A 19,387-nucleotide genomic window follows, 5' to 3' on the forward strand; every position below is an offset into this window, starting at 1 on the left:
AAAACATGGACTATCATATGCAATTTTCGAGGTTTTGTTTTCTTCTCCAAATACATGGACTATCATATACAATTTTTGGATTTTCTTTCACTTCTCCAAAAACGTGGTCTATCATATGTAATATAGGGAATTTCTTTCTCTTCTCCGAAAATGTGTTCTATCATATGCAATTTCTGGAATTTCTTTATCTTTTCCAAAAACATGGACTACCATATGCAATTTCTGCAATTTCTTTCCCTTCTTCAAAAACTTGGACTATCTTATGCAATTTCTGAACTTTCTTTCTCTTCTCCAATAAAGTGGACTATCATATGCGATTTCTTGAATTTCTTTATCTTCTCTGAACACGTGGACTATCATATGCAATTTATCAAAATTCTTTCTCTTCTCTAAAAACGTGGACTAACTTATACAATTTATGAAATTTCTTTCTCTTCTCCAAACACGTGGTCTATCATATGCAATTTACGAATTTTCTTTCTCTTCTCCAAAAACACTGACTATAATATGCAATTTACTAAATTTCTTTCTTTTCATCAAAAACTTGGACTATCTTATGCAATTTCTGGAATTTCTTTCCCTTCTTCAAAAACGTGGACTATCATATGCAGTTTATCGAATTACCTTCCCAAAAAACATGGACTATCATATGATATTTCTAGAAACTCTTTCTCTTCTCCAAAAACGCTGAGTATCATATGCAATTTACGAAATTTCTTTCTCTTATCTAAAAATGTGCATTATCATAGGCAATTTCTGGAATTTATTTCCCTTCTCCAAAAATGTGGATTATCATATGCAATTTATGAAATTTCTTTCTCTGTTCCAAAAACGTGGACTATTATAGGCAAGTTATGGAATTTGTTTCCCTTCTTCAAAAACATGGACTTCTTATGCAATTTCCAAAATTTCTTTCTCTTCTCCAAAAACGTGGATTATCATATACAATTTCTTAAAATTCTTTTCCTTCTGCAAAAACGTGGACTATCATATGCAATTTTAAGAATTTCTTTCTCTTCTACAAACACATGGACTATCATATGCAATTTTTGAAATTTATTTCTCTTATCAAAAAATGTGGACTATCTTATACGATTTATGAAATTTCATTCTCTTCTCCAATCACGTGGACTGTCATATGTAATTTATGAAATTTCTTTCTCTTCTCCAAAAATGTTGACTTTCATATGCAATTTATAAAATTTATTTCTTTTCATCAAAAAAGTGGTCTATCATATGCAATTTCTGGAATTTCTTTCCCTTCTCCAAAAACGTGGACTATCATAAGGAATTTATGGAATTTCTTTCCCTTCTCGAAAAACGTGGACTATCATATGCAATTTATGGAATTTCTTTCCCTTCTCCAAAAACATGGTCTATCGTATCCAAATTCAAGAACTTCTTTCCCTTCTCCAAAAACATGGACTATCATATGCAATTTTTGGAGTTTTGTTTTCTTCTCCAAATACATGGACTATCATATACAATTTATGGAATTTCTTTCACTTCTCCAAAAATTTGGTCTATCATATGTAATATAGGGAATTTCTTTCTCATCTCCGAAAATGTGGTCTATCATATGCAATTTCTGGAATTTCTTTATCTTTTCAAAAAACATGGACTATCATATGCAATTTCTGGAATTTCTTTCCATTCTCCAAAAACTTGGACTATCTTATGCAATTTCTGAACTTTCTTTCTCTTCTCCAATAACGTGGACTATCATATGCAATTTCTTGAATTTCTTTCTCTTCTCTAAACACGTGGACTATCATATGCAATTTGTCAAAATTCTTTCTCTTCTTTGAAAACGTGGACTAACTTATACAATTTATGAAATTTCTTTCTCTTCTCCAAACACGTGTTCTATCATATGCAATTTACGAATTTTCTCTCTCTTCTCCAAAAACACTGAGTATCATATGCAATTTACTAAATTTCTTTCTTTTCATCAAAAACTTGGACTATCTTATGCAATTTCTGGAATTTCATTCCCTTCTTCAAAAACGTGGACTATCATATGCAGTTTATCGAATTACCTTCTCAAAAAACATGGACTATCATATGCTATTTCTGGAAATTCTTTCTCTTCTCCAAAAACGCTGAGTATCATATGCAATTTACAAAATTTCTTTCTCTTATCTAAAAACGTGCACTATCATATGCAATTTCTGGAATTTATTTCCCTTCTCCAAAAATGTGGACTATCATATGCAATTTATGAAATTTCTTTCTCTTTTCCAAAAACGTGAACTATCATAGGCAATTTATGGAATTTGTTTCCCTTCTTCAAAAATATGGACTATCTTATGCAATTTCTAAAATTTCTTTCTCTTCTCCAAAAACGTGGACTATCATATACAATTTCTTGAATTTCTTTTCCTTCTGCAAAAACGTGGACTATCATATGCAATTTTAAAAATTTCTTTCTCTTCTCCAAACACCTGGACTATCATTTGCAATTTATGAAATTTCTTTCTCTTATCCAAAAATGTGGACTATCTTATACGATTTATGAAATTTCTTTCTCTTCTCCAATCACGTGGACTGTCATCTGCAAATTATGAAATTTCTTTCTCTTCTCCAAAAATGTTGACTTTCATATGCAATTTATTAAATTTATTTCTTTTCATGAAAAAAGTGGTCTATCATATGCAATTTATGGAATTTCTTTCCCTTCTCCAAAAACGTGGACTATCATAAGGAATTTATGGAATTTCTTTACCTTCTCGAAAAACGTGGACTATCATATGCAATTTATGGAATTTCTTTCCCTTCTCCAAAAACGTGGTCTATCATATGCAAATTCAAGAATTTCTTTCCCTTCTCCAAAAACATGGACTATCATATGCAATTTTCGAGGTTTTGTTTTCTTCTCCAAATACATGGACTATCATATACAATTTTTGGAATTTCTTTCACTTCTCCAAAAACGTGGTCTATCATATGTAATATAGGGAATTTCTTTCTCTTCTCCGAAAATGTGTTCTATCATATGCAATTTCTGGAATTTCTTTTTCTTTTCCAAAAACATGGACTATCATATGCAATTTCTGCAATTTCTTTCCCTTCTTCAAAAACTTGGACTATCTTATGCAATTTCTGAAATTTCTTTCTCTTCTCCAATAACGTGGACTATCATATGCGATTTCTTGAATTTCTTTATCTTCTCTAAACACGTGGACTATCATATGCAATTTATCAGAATTCTTTCTCTTCTCTAAAAACGTGGACTAACTTATACAATTTATGAAATTTCTTTCTCTTCTCCAAACACGTGGTCTATCATATGCAATTTACGAATTTTCTTTCTCTTTTCCAAAAACACTGACTATCATATGCAATTTACTAAATTTCTTTCTTTTCATCAAAAACTTGGACTATCTTATGCAATTTCTGGAATTTCTTTCCCTTCTTCAAAAACGTGGACTATCATATGCAGTTTATCGAATTACCTTCTCAAAAAACATGGACTATCATATGATATTTCTAGAAACTCTTTCTCTTCTCCAAAAACGCTGAGTATCATATGCAATTTACGAAATTTCTTTCTCTTATCTAAAAATGTGCACTATCATAGGCAATTTCTGGAATTTATTTCCCTTCTCCAAAAATGTGGATTATCAGATGCAATTTATGAAATTTCTTTCTCTTTTCCAAAAACGTGGACTATTATAGGCAAGTTATGGAATTTGTTTCCCCTCTTCAAAAACATGGACTATCTTATGCAATTTCTAAAATTTCTTTCTCTTCTCCAAAAACGTGGACTATAATATACAATTTCTTAAAATTCTTTTCCTTTTGCAAAAACGTGGACTATCATATGCAATTTTAAGAATTTCTTTCTCTTCTCCAAACACATGGACTATCATATGCAATTTATGAAATTTATTTCTCTTATCAAAAAATGTGGACTATCTTATACGATTTATGAAATTTCATTCTCTTCTCCAATCACGTGGACTGTCATATATAATTTATGAAATTTCTTTCTCTTCTCCAAAAATGTTCACTTTCATATGCAATTTATAAAATTTATTTCTTTTCATCAAAAAAGTGGTCTATCATATGCAATTTCTTGAATTTCTTTCACTTCTCCAAAAACGTGGACTATCATAAGGAATTTATGGAATTTCTTTCCCTTCTCGAAAAACGTGGACTATCATATGCAATTTATGGAATTTCTTTCCCTTCTCCAAAAACGTGGTCTATCGTATGCAAATTCAAGAATTTCTTTCCCTTCTCCAAAAACATGGACTATCATATGCAATTTTCGGAGTATTGTTTTCTTCTCCAAATACATGGACTATCATATACAATTTATGGAATTTCTTTCACTTCTCCCAAAACATGGTCTATCATATGTAATATAGGGAATTTCTTTCTCTTCTCCGAAAATGTGGTCTATCATATGCAATTTATGGAATTTCTTTATCTTTTCAAAAAACATGGACTATCATATGCAATTTCTGGAATTTCTTTACCTTCCTCAAAAACTTGGACTATCTTATGCAATTTCTGAACTTTCTTTCTCTTCTCCAATAACGTGGACTATCATATGCAATTTCTTGAATTTCTTTCTCTTCTCTAAACACGTGGACTATCATATGCAATTTATGAAAATTCTTTCTCTTCTCTAAAAACGTGGACTAACTTATACAATTTATGAAATTTCTTTCTCTTTTCCAAACACGTGGTCTATCATATGCAATTTAGGAATTTTCTTTCTCTTCTCCAAAAACGTTGACTATCATATGCAATTTACTAAATTTCTTTCTTTTCATCAAAAACTTGGACTATCTTATGCAATTTCTGGAATTTCTTTCCTTTCTTCAAAAACGTGGACTTTCATATTTAGTTTTTGGAATTTCTTTTTCTTCTCCAAAAACATCGACTGTCATATACAATATATGGAATTTCTTTCCCTTCTCCAAAAATGTGGTCTATCATATGCAATTTTTGGAATTTCTTTCTCTTCTCCAAAAAACGTGGACTATCATATGCAATTTATGAAATTTCTTTCTCTTCTCCAAAATATGGACTATTATATGCAATTTCTGAAATTTCGGTCCCTTCTTCAAAAACGTAGACTATCATATGCAATTTTAGGAATATCTTTCCCTTCTCCAAAAACGTTGACTATCTTATGCAATTTACTAAATTTCTTTCTTTTGATCAAAACGTGGACTATCATATGCAATTTATAGAATTTGTTTCTCTTCTCCAAAAACATGGTCTATCATATGCAAATTTTGGAATTTCTTTCCCTGCTTCAAAAACGTGGACTATCATATGCAATTTCTAAAATTACTTTTTCTTCTCCAAAAACATGGACTATCATTTACAATTTATGTAATTTCTTTCCCTTCTCCAAAAACATGGACTATCATATGCAATTTATGGAATTTCTTTTCCTTCTCCAAAAACATGGTCTATCATATGCATATTCTGGAATTTCTTTCCCTTCTCCAAAAATGTGGACTATCATATGCAATTTTTGGAATTTCTTTTTCTTCTCCAAAAACATGGAATATCAAATACAATATATGGAATTTCTTTCCCTTCTCAAAAAACGTGGTCTATCATATGTATTTTCTGGAGTTTCTTTCTCTTCTCCAAAATCGTGGACTATCATATGCAATTTATGAAATTTCTTTCTCTTCTCCAATATGTGGTCTATCAAATGCAATTTCTGAAGTTTCTATCCCTTCTCCAAAAACGTAGACTATGATGTGTAATTTTAGGAATATCATTCCCTTCTCCAAAAACGTGGACTATCATATGCAATTTCTGGAATTTCTTTCTCTTCTCCAAAAATGTAAACTATCATATGCAATTTCTGAAAATTTCTTTCTCTTCTCAAAAAACGTGGAGTATCATATGCAATTTATGAAATTTTTTCTCTTCTCAAAAAAGATGGACTATTTTATGCAATTTCTGGAGTTTCTTTCCCTTCTCCGAAAACATGGACTAACATTGCAATTTATGAAATTTCTTTCTCTTTTCCAAAAATGTGGACTATCTAATGCTATTTCTGGAATTTCTTTCCCTTTTTCAAAAACGTGGACGATCATATGCAACTTATTGAATTTCTTTACCTTCTCCAAAAACATGGACTATCATATGCTATTTCTGGAACTTTTTTCTCTTCTCCAAAAACAAAGAGTATCATATGTAATTTATGAAATTTCTTTCTCTTATTCAAAAACGTGGACTATCATATGAAATTTCTAGAATTTCTTTCCCTTCTCCAAAAATGTGGACTATCATATGCAACTTATGAAATTTCTTTCTCTTTTCCAAAAACGTGGACTATCATATGCAATTTCTAGAATTTCTTACCCTTCTTCAAAAACATGGACTATCTTATGCGATTTCTGAAATTTCTTTTCCTTCTGCAAAAACGTGGACTATCATATGCTATTTCTAGAATTTCTTTCTCTTCTCCAAACACGTGGACTATCATATGCAATTTATGAAATTTCTTTCTCTTCTCCAAAAACGTGGATTTTCTTATACAGTTTATGAAATTTCTTTCTCTTCTCCAATCACGTGGACTATCATATGCAATTTAAGAAATTTCTTTCTCTTCTCCAAAAACGTTGACTAACTTATGCAATTTATTAAATTTCTTTCTTTTCATCAAAAACTTGGTCTATCATATGCAATTTCTGGAATTTTTTTCCCTTCTTCAAATACATGGACTATATTAAGCAATTTATGGAATTTCTTTCCTTTCTCCAAAAACGTGGACTATCATATGAAATTTATGGAATTTCTTTCCCTTTTCTAAAAACATGGTCTATCATATGCAAATTCTGGAATTTCTTTCCCTTCTCCAAAAACATAAACTTTCATATGCAATTTTTTGAATTTCTATTTCTTCTCCAAATACATGGATTATCATGTACAATTTATGGAATTTCATTCCCTTCTCCAAAAATGTGGTTTATCATATGCAATTTATGGAATCCATTTCTCTTCTCTAAAAATATGGTCTATCATATGCAATTTCTGGAATTTCTTTCCCTTCTCCAAAAACGTGGACTACAATATGCAATTTGTGGAATTTCTTTCCCTTCTTCAATAACATGGACTATCTTATGCAATTTCTGAAATTTCTTTCTCTGCTCCAAAAACGTGGACTATCAGATGCAATTTTTGGAATTTTTTATCCTCTCCTAAAACGTGGTATAGCATATGCAATTTCTTGAATTTCTTTCCCGTCTCCAAAAACGTGGGCTATCATATGCAATTTATGGAATTTCTTTCCCTTCTCTAAAACCGTAGACTATCATATGCAATTTGTGGAATTTCTTTCCCTTTTCCAAAAAAATGGTGTATCATATGTAAATTCTGGAATTTCTTTAACTTATCTAAAAAGGTGGACTATCAGATACAATTTCTGAAATTTCTTTATCTTCTCTTAAAACATGGACTATCATATGCAATTTCTGGAAGTTCTTTCCCTTATCCAAAAACATGGACTATCATATGAAATTTCTGGAATTTCTTTCCCTTCTCCATAAACATGGACTATCATATGCAATTTTCAGGAATTCCTTTCCCTTCTCCCAAAACGGGGACTATCATATGCAATTTCTAGAATTTTTTCCCTTCTTCAAAAACATGGACTATCATCTGCAATTTCAGGAATTTCTTTCCCTTCTCGAAAAATATGGTCAATTATATGCAATTTCTAAATTTCATTCCTTTCTCCAAAAACATGGACTCTCATATGCAATTTCTGGAATTTCTTTCCCTTCTCGACAAATGTGGTCAATCATATGCAATTTTTGAAATTTCTTTCCCTTCTCCAAAAACATGGACTATCATATTTATGTCTGTTATAATTGAATTGGTGATGCATTAGATTTCAGTTTGATGGAGATTGAGAAAGTTTACATCGATGAAAATGGTTTAGATATGTTGGCGAAGGTGTTTCTTAGGGGAAACTTTGAGTTTGTCGCACGGCAGCCGGATCGATGTTGCCCTTCTATTTGTAGAGGCTCAATTTGATGTGGGTTAGTGGCTCATGTGTTTGTAAGCCTTTGTTAATACCTAACAAAGTCAATTAGGTTATTCATTCATTGTATGAGAGAAACAACAAGAAAAGCTAGAGAAAAACACTATTCTCGCAGCCTCATTTTCTGCACATATCAGTTCCAAACAATCGGAGTTTTCTCACAATCCAACGGTCGAATTGTCCTGAAATTTTGACACAACGTTCATGAATCATAGGAGTAAATCATGAACGATTTAGATTGTATTCTGAGCTTGGTAAGTCAGTATTTCGAGTCCATCTTTGAGGTTAGAACTTATTGGTGTTTTGGGGTTGTTTTGTCTCTCTTGATTCTTATTGTATTTCAAGATTGATTGCAGATCATGATGATGTTTATGTATGTCTCTAACTAGTGTTAGAGAGAATCTTGCTTGTACCTATTTTTGATTATGATGGAGATTTTAAGTGGCATACGGGTCCCGTGGTTGTTTACTCTTAGTTAACAGAGGGTTTTCCACGATAAAATTATATTGTGTTGTTTGTTATGTTTTTTATTAATTGTCTCTAAGTTGCCATTTGATATTTGAAAGAGTTTGTCTTATTGTTTTATTCTGTTGAGTTGTAAATTTCCTTCAAACATACTCAATATGCAAGTATCTTCCTCCTCTCTGATCACTAAACAACTCAACTAGCTTATCGTGGTAAACTTCAACTTCTCATTCATTTTCTGTTCTAATATAAAATACAAAAATTATCATTTAAATTTTAATCGTATTAAAGATACATTATCACTTTTAATCGTACTAAATTTTAATCGTATATAAAATACAAGGGATACTCACCCAAAATACAATAAAAACATCCCTGGACATCATAAAAATTCTAAAGGATGTTGATTCCAAAAGAAAAAACTACAAGATGCAAAATATTTATTGCCCATCATATTCCACTGCCAAGAAATCAATTTAACCTTATCGACAATGTCGGCTACACTAACCGCTTCGGCTTTAAAGATGATTGCATTCCTTTTACACCATATTGTCCTACACATTGCCAACCATATCAAAATAATCTTCTTGGGTCGCACCTTATCGGCTAATAAATCGCAAAACCGCAGCAGATGGTCCACCATATTCTGTGAATTCACTCTTTCTATACCGAGCCACGCGAAAATTCGACTCCAAACCATCTTTATAAAAGGGCACCGAACCATTAAATGGTCCATGGTTTCAGTTTGACCAAAGCAAAACATACACACCTTGTTATTATCATCTGTAATAATACCCCTTATACTCAAGTGATCTCTAGTTGCTATCCTATCTTTAATGCAACGCCAACCGAATACAAGAATCTTAGATGGAACTAACGAGTCCCATAAGCGAGACATTGCCTTCAATTTACTATCTACATACAAGATATGATTGCAACTATTATATAAAGCCACATAACCCGAGTGTACCGTGAATATACCCGTCGGATCTTTAAACCACTTTAAAACATCCACTGTGCCTTCATTAACTTCCATGCCAAAGAGGATGTTGTCTAATTCAATCAATTGTGCTAGCGCCACTCCCGTTGCAAACTGAATTTCACGGCTTAAGTCCCAGTGCCACGAATAATCTCTAAAAGATCCCATTTCTGCCACAATAGCTTTCTAATCAACTGCCACTTTAAACAGATCCGAAAAAGCTTCTGCAAACGAAACTCCTCCTATCCACCTAGTTTTCAAAAAGTGAATTTTATTTCCATCTCCCAATCTTGCTACTAAACCTGTAAAAAACCAGTCTGGCTTGAAGTTGTTTGCGATTTGAGGAACTATTCCTCTCCACCGTAACAACGACCACCCCACAGTTCTGGGCAAAGCACCGGGTAACACACATTTTTCCAAGTGATGATGTTTTCTTGTTGGTTGCATTTGTGGTAAAACATACCTGAGTATTTAGTGTATTGACTACTGTCATGACATGTTTGATATTGTGTTATGCAGGTCTGAAATTTCTTTTCCTTCTGCAAAAACGTGGACTATCATATGCTATTTCTAGAATTTCTTTCTCTTCTCCAAACACGTGGACTATCATATGCAATTTATGAAATTTCTTTCTCTTCTCCAAAAACGTGGATTTTCTTATACAGTTTATGAAATTTCTTTCTCTTCTCCAATCACGTGGACTATCATATGCAATTTAAGAAATTTCTTTCTCTTCTCCAAAAACGTTGACTAACTTATGCAATTTATTAAATTTCTTTCTTTTCATCAAAAACTTGGTCTATCATATGCAATTTCTGGAATTTTTTTCCCTTCTTCAAATACATGGACTATATTAAGCAATTTATGGAATTTCTTTCCTTTCTCCAAAAACGTGGACTATCATATGAAATTTATGGAATTTCTTTCCCTTTTCTAAAAACATGGTCTATCATATGCAAATTCTGGAATTTCTTTCCCTTCTCCAAAAACATAAACTTTCTTATGCAATTTTTTGAATTTCTATTTCTTCTCCAAATACATGGATTATCATGTACAATTTATGGAATTTCATTCCCTTCTCCAAAAATGTGGTTTATCATATGCAATTTATGGAATCCATTTCTCTTCTCTAAAAATGTGGTCTATCATATGCAATTTCTGGAATTTCTTTCCCTTCTCCAAAAACGTGGACTACAATATGCAATTTCTGGAATTTCTTTCCCTTCTTCAATAACATGGACTATCTTATGCAATTTCTGAAATTTCTTTCTCTGCTCCAAAAACGTGAACTATCAGATGCAATTTTTGGAATTTTTTTATCCTCTCCTAAAACGTGGTATAGCATATGCAATTTCTTGAATTTCTTTCCCGTCTCCAAAAACGTGGACTATCATATGCAATTTATGGAATTTCTTTCCCTTCTCTAAAACCGTAAACTATCATATGCAATTTGTGGAATTTCTTTCCCTTTTCCAAAAACATGGTGTATCATATGTAAATTCTGGAATTTCTTTAACTTATCTAAAAAGGTGGACTATCAGATACAATTTCTGAAATTTCTTTATCTTCTCTTAAAACATGGACTATCATATGCAATTTCTGGAAGTTCTTTCCCTTATCTAAAAACATGGACTATCATATGAAATTTCTGGAATTTCTTTCCCTTCTCCATAAACATGGACTATCATATGCAATTTTCAGGAATTCCTTTCCCTTCTCCCAAAACGGGGACTATCATATGCAATTTCTAGAATTTTTTCCCTTCTTCAAAAACATGGACTATCATCTGCAATTTCAGGAATTTCTTTCCCTTCTCGAAAAATATGGTCAATTATATGCAATTTCTAAATTTCATTCCTTTCTCCAAAAACATGGACTCTCATATGCAATTTCTGGAATTTCTTTCCCTTCTCGACAAATGTGGTCAATCATATGCAATTTTTGAAATTTCTTTCCCTTCTCCAAAAACATGGACTATCATATTTATGTCTGTTATAATTGAATTGGTGATGCATTAGATTTCAATTTGATGGAGATTGAGAAAGTTTACATCGATGAAAATGGTTTAGATATGTTGGCAAAGGTGTTTCTTAGGGGAAACTTTGAGTTTGTCGCACGGCAGCCGGATCGATGTTGCCCTTCTATTTGTAGAGGCTCAATTGGATGTGGGTTAGTGGCTCATGTGTTTGTAAGCTTTTGTTAATACCTAACAAAGTAAATTAGGTTATTCATTCATTGTATGAGAGAAACAACAAGAAAAGCTAGAGAAAAACACTATTCTCGCAGCCTCATTTTCTGCACATATCAGTTCCAAACAATCGGAGTTTTCTCACAATCCAACGGTCGAATTGTCCTGAAATTTTGACACAACGTTCATGAATCATAGGAGTAAATCATGAAAGATTTAGATTGTATTCTGAGCTTGGTAAGTCAGTATTTCGAGTCCATCTTTGAGGTTTGAACTTATTGGTGTTTTGGGGTTGTTTTGTCTCTCTTGATTCTTATTGTATTTCAAGATTGATTGCAGATCATGATGATGTTTATGTATGTCTCTAACTAGTGTTAGAGAGAATCTTGCTTGTACCTATTTTTGATTATGATGGAGATTTTAAGTGGCATACGGGTCCCGTGGTTGTTTACTCTTAGTTAACAGAGGGTTTTCCACGATAAAATTATATTGTGTTGTTTGTTATGTTTTTTATTAATTGTCTCTAAGTTGCCATTTGATATTTGAAAGAGTTTGTCTTATTGTTTTATTCTGTTGAGTTGTAAATTTCCTTCAAACATACTCAATATGCAAGTATCTTCCTCCTCTCTGATCACTAAACAACTCAACTAGCTTATCGTGGTAAACTTCAACTTCTCATTCATTTTCTGTTCTAATATAAAATACAAAAATTATCATTTAAATTTTAATCGTATTAAAGATACATTATCACTTTTAATCGTACTAAATTTTAATCGTATATAAAATACAAGGGATACTCACCCAAAATACAATAAAAACATCCCTGGACATCATAAAAATTCTAAAGGATGTTGATTCCAAAAGAAAAAACTACAAGATGCAAAATATTTATTGCCCATCATATTCCACTGCCAAGAAATCAATTTAACCTTATCGACAATGTCGGCTACACTAACCGCTTCGGCTTTAAAGATGATTGCATTCCTTTTACACCATATTGTCCTACACATTGCCAACCATATCAAAATAATCTTCTTGGGTCGCACCTTATCGGCTAATAAATCGCAAAACCGCAGCAGATGGTCCACCATATTCTGTGAATTCACTCTTTCTATACCGAGCCACGCGAAAATTCGACTCCAAACCATCTTTATAAAAGGGCACCGAACCATTAAATGGTCCATGGTTTCAGTTTGACCAAAGCAAAACATACACACCTTGTTATTATCATCTGTAATAATACCCCTTATACTCAAGTGATCTCTAGTTGCTATCCTATCTTTAATGCAACGCCAACCGAATACAAGAATCTTAGATGGAACTAACGAGTCCCATAAGCGAGACATTGCCTTCAATTTACTATCTACATACAAGATATGATTGCAACTATTATATAAAGCCACATAACCCGAGTGTACCGTGAATATACCCGTCGGATCTTTAAACCACTTTAAAACATCCACTGTGCCTTCATTAACTTCCATGCCAAAGAGGATGTTGTCTAATTCAATCAATTGTGCTAGCGCCACTCCCGTTGCAAACTGAATTTCACGGCTTAAGTCCCAGTGCCACGAATAATCTCTAAAAGATCCCATTTCTGCCACAATAGCTTTCTGATCAACTGCCACTTTAAACAGATCCGAAAAAGCTTATGCAAACGAAACTCCTCCTATCCACCTAGTTTTCAAAAAGTGAATTTTATTTCCATCTCCCAATCTTGCTACTAAACCTGTAAAAAACCAGTCTGGCTTGAAGTTGTTTGCGATTTGAGGAACTATTCCTCTCCACCGTAACAACGACCACCCCACAGTTCTGGGCAAAGCACCGGGTAACACACATTTTTCCAAGTGATGATGTTTTCTTGTTGGCTGCATTTGTGGTAAAACATACCTGAGTATTTAGTGTATTAACTACTGTCATGACATGTTTGATATTGTGTTATGCAGGTTGCATGTGTGTTAAGCTAATACAGGTTCTGTAGTGAATGTCATGACCGATGTCATGACATCCTTGTGTGACAGCAGAAGCTGTTATATTTTATTAATTGTGTTTCCTGATTTCTCTCAATAAACAGTTTAGGAAACCTTTTATTGTGTGTTGAATATTTCGTCCAGAAGATTTTGCTGACAGCACATTCTGTAACAACCAGATGGCGTTTAAATTAGGTTAACTTAGTTAACCCTAATTTGTTTCTAAAAAAGGCCAAGGCCTAAGAGCTGCATATAAAAAGTCTGCAATCCTAATTTGGAATGCAGAGAGAGCAAGTTATTAATTATGAAGAACCATAGTTCTGTAGCTGTCTCTTGTACTCCAAGAAATTGTCTTTTATGATTGCGTTGGAATAGGTTGTTTGTGTTAATTGTCACTCTAAGCTTTTAAGCACGAGTGTGTGTCTCTTGATTGAAGCTTTGAAGCAGATCAAGGTGTGTTTTTGAATTATGTCTTCTCTCTGAATTTATGTAATGTTTATTTGTAATCACTACTGTGATTGAGGGGGAGTGAGTGGAGATACTCAGGTCTATGAATAGATTGGAATTGCATTTGGTAGGTTTTAAGTGAGGAGTTGTAAACTGGGAGTTTAGCTCTGAATTAATTCTGCTTATATTAGATTCCCTCCCTTGCTTGGTAGCCCCCAGAGTAGGTTGTTGAATTGAATTAGGTAAACAATTATGTGTGTTTTTTATTGTTTTTATGTTGTTCTGTTTTAATTATTTGTGTTGTGTAATTGTGGATGTCCTAACATCCAGCAAGACATCGAGCATCAGTTACTTGAATTTTCAATTGGCATCAGAGCAGGCACCCTGCCAGTTTTTATTTGGGTGAGATCTAGGGACAACAAAATTCTGGTACTATGGAGAAGGAACTGTTAGTGTTTGGGGAATAGACCACCCATCCTGGATGGCTCTAACTATGACTACTGGAAACCTCGTATGGTAGCAGTCATAAAGTCTGTGGACAGCAAGGCCTGGAGAGCTATGGAAAGCGGATGGAAACATCCTGAGAAGATTATGGAAGATGGAACCACTGTTCTAATTCCTGAAACTCAATGGAGAAAAACTGAAGAAGAGCTAGCTTTGGGCAATTCCAAAGCCCTAAGTTCCTTGTTCAATGGAATTGACAAGAACATATTCAGGCTTGTGCAACACTGTGAGCTAGCTAAAGAAGCTTGGGATATTCTCAAAATAGCACATGAAGGAACATCCAAGGTAAAGATGTCGAGACTTTAAATGCTTACCACTAAGTTTGAAAATCTCAAGATGAAAGAGGATGAAACCATTTATGAATTCTACATGAATTTTCTTGAGATTTAAAATAACTCAGGAGCCTTAGGAGAAAAAATGACTGAGGAAAAATTGGTAAGAAAAATCCTTAGATCATTGCCTAAGAAATTTGATATGAAGGTGACTGCCATAGAGGAACCCCAAGACATCAGTAACATGAAGCTGGACGAACTCATTGGTTTTATACAAACCTTTGAGTTGAGCATATGTGAGCCTGTTGAAAAGAAGAACAAAAGCATAGCTTTTGTCACCAGCACAGATGATAATTCAAGAGAAAGCAATGGTGGAAGTGATGAAAATCTATCAGAAGCCATAGCCATGCTTGGAAAACAATTCAACAGACTTATTAAAAGGGTTGATCAGAAGTCCAGGCCCAATGTCAAGAACACTTCCAATGACATCAGCCAGACCTATGACTCAAGCAGAAGACTCCAAACTGAGGAGAATCCCAATCAAGGGAAAGGGGTTCAATGTCATGGATGTGAAGGATTTTGACACATAAGAGCTGAATGTCCTACCTACCACAAGGAGCAAAAGAAAGGACTGTCTGTCACTTGGTCTGATGAAGACTCCGATTCAGAACAAGAAACTGCAAGACAAGTCACAGCTCCAACAAGAGTATATGAATCTGATGATGATTCCAGTGATGATAAGCTAACCTTTGATGAACTTGTTGCCTCATACAAGAAGTTGTGTATGAAGAATGCTAAAGTCTGCAAACAAGTGGAGAAGCAAGAGATAATCATAAGAGAGCTAGAAACTGAGAAGAATAAACATCTTGCAAACATAGACTCTCTCAGTAGTGAAGTAAGCATGTTGAACTACAAACTTGATCAAATGACCAAGTCCTTCAAAATGATGAACAATGGAACTGATACTCTAGAAGAAATTCTAGAGTCTGGACAAAGAACATGAGACATGTCCGGAGTAGGATTTGTGGCTAAAGAGGAATTCACCTCTGGGTTCAGGAGAGCAAAGCCCGAGACTTGTGTGACCAAACAGATGTCAGCTCCAATGTCACAACATCAAGGAAACAGAAGAAGGAGGCATTCAAAGAAGAAATTCCAAAAATGGAGGTGTCATCACTGTGGAAGATTTTGTCACATAAAGCCATTTTGTTTCAGACTATTTGGATATCCAGATCAAATTCATCATGCCAAACCTGAATATGATACTTGTAGCAGAAAGCAATGGTGGGTGGCTAAGAATGTTGCTCTAGTAGCACACACCTCTCTAAGAATGCTTGCCAAAGAAGATTGGTACCTTGACAGTGGTTGCTCAAATCATATGACTGGGAGAAAGAACTCAGTAGTAAACCTCAAACTTGAGGGAACCAACTATGTGACTCTTGGTGATGGAGATATAAGAGAAGTCAAAGGTGTTCGCAAGACAAAAGGTCAGGGTGTTCCTAATCTACATAATGTTTTACTTGTACAAGGACTGGCTGCAAATCTTATAAGCATCAGCCAACTATGTGATGAAGGACTCCTTGTCAGGTTCACTAAAGAAGAGTGTATTGTTACCAATAAAGAAAATGAAGAGGTCATGAAAGGAGTCAGATCTGAGAATAATTGTTATCTATGGGAGCCTAAAAACTCCAAGTCACTGACTACTTTTCCTATGGCCAAAGAAAAAATTGAGGAAAAAGATCAAGAAAGAACTATCAAATTGGAGGTTCCTGTTCCCAGAACAAGGATCCAAACAGAAGAAGTGGATGAGTCTGATGATGAGACTTATATTGAAGAACTCACCAGAGAAGAACTTGCTGCTGGATACTCTGAGGTGTGTCTACTAAATGGAGAATTGAGCAAGAGACTGACAGTGTATGAAAATGCTTATTCCCTGTTACAAGAAAAAAGAGTAAATCTCATGATAAACATTGTTGATCTAGAGGGAAAACTGCGAGACACGAAGAAGGGAAAGAAGCTCAAACAAGAGGCTCAACATTCGGGAAAACACACACCTGTCTCAACCAAGAAATGCTATCAATGTGGTAAGATAGGTCACCTGAGGTTCTCTTGTCCTAAAACTCAACCATCTACCAAAAGAAATACCCCTCAACAGCAAAACCTGACTAAGAGAAAGCCATCACAACGAAAGTCATGTGTGAACACTAAATACTCAAGCCATGACAAAAATGAGGAGGAGGCTGTAAAGAAAACAGGAAGCTCTAGAAGAAGGAAACCTAGACAAGACAAACATCACAAAAAGGACAGGTGCATTCCTGTTACAAACAAGAACGAGACAATAATGGAGGATGTTGTAGAAGGAAGTGAGTCTACTACCTCAGTAGAATATGTCAATGTTAAAACAGATGTCTTAACATCAAAATTTGCTGAGAACTCAATTGTGCGCATTAAGACAAACAAAGCCTTCGGGATTGGTGAATGCTCTTCAGTAAATATTCAAAATGCTCTTCAAAGGGAAATTATTGCTCAGAATCAAATCCCAGGAGCTGTTAGAAGATCTAGGAAAACTGTGATAAATGCACCTAATGACACCCGAACTAAAGATATGAAAGGAGAAGTCCATCTGTTCAAGAAGGGCATTATTCTGAACACGGTCCCAAGGAAGGTATCCATCGACAGTCAGTCCCACCTGAGAGAGGAGACACTAGGGATAGACCAAGCTTCAAGATTCTGGATGGAAAAAGCAAAGGACTCACAGTTAAACTTGAGAAATCAAGAAAGTAAGGAGAGCAAGACTCTTCTGATCACAACTGAAGATGTGAATCTGATAACAGGTATGATTCCTACAAATCTTTTGGGCTGGTCTAAATCAAGTTGGATACACCAAAGTGTATCTCACCAGAATGTCGAGTGGAATGTCATAACTATGCCCTGCTACATCAAAAACTATGTGGAGGACAAATAGAACTCTACACAAAGGTCAACTACTAATCTAGATATTGTTAATAAGTTGGATGTAAAGGTCCTCCTGGTTCACAAAAAGATCCTCCAGCTGTCATCCCACCACAACAACTCTAGTGTAATCACAAATTGCACTTTTCCCACAGAAACAGGTTTAGAACTAACTCACTTCATTGAGATGCCTCAACAATCTCTGTTCATCTCGTTCAAAGCAATGCTTTGTCTAAACATGCAAATAGAAGTGACTAATCCTGATAGGATCTTGAATGATGTGCAAATGAGAATGGTGCATATGGTGCATATTGAAGATGATTCTAAAGAAAGTGACGAGAATGTTCCTAACAACATCAATGACATTTTTACAAAAGCCCTTGATGCTACACGGTTTGAAAACTTGCGGAGCAAGTTAGGACTCTGCATCCTTGAGGAACCATAGATTTAACAACAACAACAAAAATTGGTGTAAAGACAGTTGTCTGCTTTGGCAACATTTATGGCCAAACAGGGGGAGAAGTAGTAATGTCACCCCAGAACAACAAGTATGGTGGTTATGTGATCAACAAATCTGAAGTACCTATTATTTTTGTGTTAATCTGTTTGTGCTTGTGCTGCTCTTGTGGTTTGATATGTTTGAGCACTATGGGCATACTGGTGGTGTCTGTTGATTGTATTGTATTAGCTTGCTTTGATTATTAGCTTGCTTTGATTATGTTTTGGTTGCTTAGTTTCTGCTGCAAGTGTTTCTCTGATATGGTGTGACAGGTTATTTTAGCCAAATATATGCCAAAGGGGGAGATTGAAGATGTTTTCTTGTTGGCTGCATTTGTGGTAAAACATACTTGAGTATTTAGTGTCTTGACTACTGTCATGACATGTTTGATATTGTGTTATGCAGGCTGCATGTGTGTTAAGCTAATACAGGTTCTGCAGTGAATGTCATGACCGATGTCATGACATCCTTGTGTGACAGCAGAAGCTGTTATATTTTATTAATTGTGTTTCCTGATTTCTCTCAATCAATAGTTTAGGAAACCTTTTATTGTGTGCTGAATATTTCGTCCAGAAGATTTTGCTGACAGCACATTCTGTAACAACCAGATGGCATGTAAATTATGTTAACTTGTTTAACCCTAATTTGTTTCTAAAAAAGCCCAAGGCCCAAGAGCTGGATATAAAAAGTCTGAATCCTAATTTTGAACGCAGAGAGAGCAAGTTGTTAATTGTGAAGAACCATAGTTTTGTAGCTGTCTCTTGTACTCCAAGCAATTGTCTTTGATGATTGCGTTGGAATAGGTTGTTTGTGTTAATTGTCACTCTAAGCTTTTAAGCACGAGTGTGTGTCTCTTGATTGAAGCTTTGAAGCAGATCAAGGTGTGTTTTTGAAATATGTCTTCTCTCTGAATTTATGAAATGTTTATTTGTAATCACTGCTGTGATTGAAGGGGAGTGAGTGGAGATACTCAGGTCTAGGATTATATTGGAATTGCATTGGGTAGGTTTTAAGTGAGGAGTTGTAAATTGGGAGTTTATCTCTGAATTAATTCTGCTTATATTGGATTCCCTCCCTGGCTTGGTAGC

General features: G+C 34.3%; 2 protein-coding genes across 2 annotated transcripts; both read right to left on the reverse strand.

Moving 5' to 3' along the window:
- Positions 1-8,873: 8,873 nt before the first annotated feature.
- Positions 8,874-9,638, reverse strand: LOC131659916 (uncharacterized). The gene has a single exon (XM_058929030.1). The coding sequence runs from the start codon at positions 9,636-9,638 to the stop codon at positions 8,874-8,876; it is 765 nt and encodes a 254-aa protein (XP_058785013.1).
- Positions 9,639-12,488: 2,850 nt separating this feature from the next.
- On the reverse strand, positions 12,489-13,253 carry LOC131659917 (uncharacterized). The gene has a single exon (XM_058929031.1). The coding sequence runs from the start codon at positions 13,251-13,253 to the stop codon at positions 12,489-12,491; it is 765 nt and encodes a 254-aa protein (XP_058785014.1).
- Between the last annotated feature and the right edge of the window lie 6,134 nt (positions 13,254-19,387).

This window comes from Vicia villosa, linkage group LG3 (assembly GCF_029867415.1).
Source record: "Vicia villosa cultivar HV-30 ecotype Madison, WI linkage group LG3, Vvil1.0, whole genome shotgun sequence".
Lineage (NCBI taxonomy): Eukaryota > Viridiplantae > Streptophyta > Magnoliopsida > Fabales > Fabaceae > Vicia > Vicia villosa.